Source organism: Leptonychotes weddellii, unplaced genomic scaffold (genome assembly GCF_054177405.1).
Source record: "Leptonychotes weddellii isolate Sample4059 unplaced genomic scaffold, ASM5417740v2 HiC_scaffold_11049, whole genome shotgun sequence".
Lineage (NCBI taxonomy): Eukaryota > Metazoa > Chordata > Mammalia > Carnivora > Phocidae > Leptonychotes > Leptonychotes weddellii.
The window spans coordinates 3601-7053 of record NW_027687869.1 but is presented as its reverse complement, the minus strand read 5'-3'; the positions used below and the strand labels follow the sequence as shown (position 1 = coordinate 7053).

The following is a 3453-nucleotide window of genomic DNA, read 5'->3' as shown; positions in this document are numbered from 1 at the left end:
ACTCGGGCTGCGCGAATGCCGGCGCGTTGTCGTTCACGTCCGCCACTTCCACGGACACGCTGGCCGTGGCGGAGAGCGAAGGCGAGCCTGCGTCACGCGCGGTCACTACTAGAGCATAGTCCGCCACGCTCTCTCGGTCCAGGGCGCTGTCCAGCACCAGCGAATAGTAATTCTTGAAGGTGGACACCAGCTTGAAGGGAACGTGGGGTGACAGGGTGCAGGTCACCTGCCCGTTGGCGCCAGAGTCACGGTCGGACACGCTGATCAGGGCAATGACACTGCCCACCTGAGCATCTTCTCGCACCGGGAGAGCCAAAGAAGTGATAACCACCTCGGGTGAATTATCATTTTCATCCAGAACTTCCACTAGTACAGTGCAGTGACCAACCATTGGTGGGTTTCCTTTATCTGTAACATCTACATGAATTTCATAAGTGTTACTATCCTCAAAGTCAATAGTATCATTTACTCTTATTTCTCCCGTTTTTTCATTCATTAGAAATTTCTGCCTTATGCTGGGTGGAACCAAAGAACTAAATGAATATATCATTTCTTTGTTTATTCCTTCATCTGCATCAGACGCATTTAGCCATATTACTAACGTTTGTTTCGCTGAATTTTCATACATCTTAACTTCATAAACGGATCGGTCAAATATAGGCGCATTATCATTGGCATCCAACACCAAGATCAGTAGAGTAACAGATCCAGTATATTCCGGTTTGCCTCCATCAGTTGCGGTTAATAACAACTGAAGCTGAGGATTTTCTTCACGATCCAGCATTTTTCCTAGAACAAGCACTGGGGTTTTGCCTTTGTCCTTTCTGTTTATAATATCAAGAATGAAAAACTCGTTTGGACTGAGTCTGTAAGTAAGCACTGCATTCTCTCCAACATCCGCATCAGATGCGCCTTCTAGCGGAAACCGAGAGTCAAGCAGTCGAGATTCGGGTATTGAAAGCTTTTGTTCTGAAACGGAGAAGACCGGCGGGTTGTCGTTAATGTCCTTTACCTCCACCTCCACATGGAAAACCTGCAGCGGCCTGTCCACGATCACCTCCAGGTGGATGCTGCACTCCGCGCTCCGTCCACACAGCTCCTCCCGGTCGATCCGAGAATTCACAAACAAAATGCCATTCTGCAGATTTACCTCCAGAAGATCCCCGTGACCCTTGGACGCCACTCGGAAGAGGCGCGGCACCAGCTCCGCCAGCTCCAGCCCCAAGTCCTGGGCGATGCGGCCCACGAAGGTGCCGTGTTTGGCCTCCTCCGGCACAGAATAATGGACCTGGCCCCTCCCCGCCTTCCAGGCTGCGAGAAGCAGAAGCAGGAGAAGCTGGCGTAAGTCTCTTGGGCTGCTGGGTGTGTAGACCAACATCATACCTTTCTGCCGATTAACAAATTGATGAATCAGCGGTCTAGAACAAACATGCTCTCTGAAATTTTGCTATTCGACTTCTTACATCTAATTTTATCGAAATGGCTGAGATCTGAGAATGTAGCTCCTTTCTAGTCCTTGAGAAACAGGATTATGCCTTTGTTCTAAAAACATTTTATGGAAGACAGCGACATCCGGTGGCTGATGTGTAAGTACAATTCCATGAATTTAACAACTTGTCTTTCATTCATAGTTTTTCATTCTATTTTGACGTATTTGTATCTCTATGGATCTCTAAAAGTTCACATGATGTCTCTTTTGTATTAACAATAATTATTGTTTACCCCTAGTTCAGGGTTTTCTAGAGCACAGAACCTCAGAGAAGTAATTTCCTCTCCAACCATGATTATCATTAGTTACATTTGAAAATAGTCTTAATATTTGTATATACTGAGTGTATTAGTATTTTGCTGGATAACAAATTTAGACCACTTCAAGTTTTTTTAAAGATCTGATTTATTTGAGAGAGAAAGAGAGAATGAGTGGCGGGGAGGAGCAGAGGGAGAGTGAGAAGCAAACTCCCCATTGAGCAGGGAGCTTCATGAGGGACTTGATCCCAGAACCCTAGGATCATGACTTGTGCCAAAGGCAGGTACCCCTAAATATCTTCAAGTTTTGACACTTAATTCCCTTCTCTTTGTCAATTTCTTGAGATTAAATAAACCTTACTAGACACTAATCTGAAGAATCAGTTCTCTGTGAGGTGTTCAGTCATCCCTAGATAGTTGAGAGAAGATCACTGGCTTCAACATCAGAAGTATCTCCATTCTGACTCCTCTTCTTAAACTTACTAGCTGTGTGACTTGGGGAAAATAATTTAACCTCTCTGTCTCTGTTTCCAGTTTTATAACATTCATATAATAATAATATGGTGGTTGTATGAATTATGATACATTAAATGCCTAGGATTATACCTTAAGGAGAGTGCATGCTTCATAAATGGCAATATTCTCAGGCCTCAATTTAGCCACATTTATTTTCACATTGTGTCAAGACCACAATAGGCTTTTTGGTAAAAATTATTACCTGTAGAATATTATCACTCTGCAATGCCTTTACTGTTACTACCGCACAGGCTGGTGGTTCCTATCTTTAGAAAAACAGAAAAGTACTTTTATTGAGAAATCAGCTATACAAGGAGAAGTTTCACTTTTTCCTATGCATCTTACATGGGCAAAAATAAACTTCATTATGATTCTAAATAAAATAATTCAAAAATTTATGATTTCCACTTGCAGAAACAAGTGCTTTCATCTCTGTTATATTTAATCTTTTCAAGGACCCCAAATGTACAGTTTTGGAATTACCTAATAGTTCTCTCAGTGTCAATAAAGCTTTTCATCACTACCTGCAGTAAAAATATTTTCTTTCTCAAAGTTCTTGGAATCAAATATTCAGCAACTGAAATTAATATATCTATACTACTGGAAAAAAAAAAGAGAGAAAGTTCTCTTTTCCCAAGAAGGGAAAACTTAATAATAGGACCTTTGGTCTTATCCAAAGGTTAATTTATTTACTTTAATGATGTTGTGATTTATAAAAGAGATAAAAAGTTTTGAATTCTTTCAGTTGTTATTAAGAGCTGAAAAATAGAGCAACATTTATGAACAAGAAAATGGACAGGAATAAGTCATTTAATTCATTGATTCATCTGTTCTACTAAATTGTTTTTACACTTTTCTACTTCTTTAGACTGATCTTAGGTTAAAGTCCATTCAAATTCTGATTTTAAGGGTTATTTTTCTTGTAAAGCATGAATTAAAGTATAACAAATTGTGGATCCATCCACAATACCAATCAATGTTTAGTTTGAGTTATTACCTGAAATCTAATAAGTTTATCAGTGAATAATCATCTCAACACAAGGTAATGACATAAACTAAACTCCATTCCTGTTAAAGTGCATTTTATAGCAAGTAATAACATAAATATGCCAATTAAATCTTCAATAATGAATACAAAGTAGGGGGTAGTTAAATTATATCCTGTCAAATCATAAGAACTTGGTTTGCCAA

The 3453-nt window shown here is 39.9% G+C and overlaps 1 protein-coding gene across 1 annotated transcript; it reads right to left on the bottom strand.

The window, feature by feature from the left end:
* Window positions 1-4: 4 nt before the first annotated feature.
* On the bottom strand, window positions 5-1915 carry LOC145718128 (protocadherin alpha-10-like; the record flags this gene model as incomplete). Its single annotated transcript, XM_081809567.1, has 1 exon — window positions 5-1915. A coding segment is annotated over exon 1 (1377 nt), but the record flags the coding sequence as incomplete, so codon positions are not given.
* Window positions 1916-3453: the final 1538 nt, after the last annotated feature.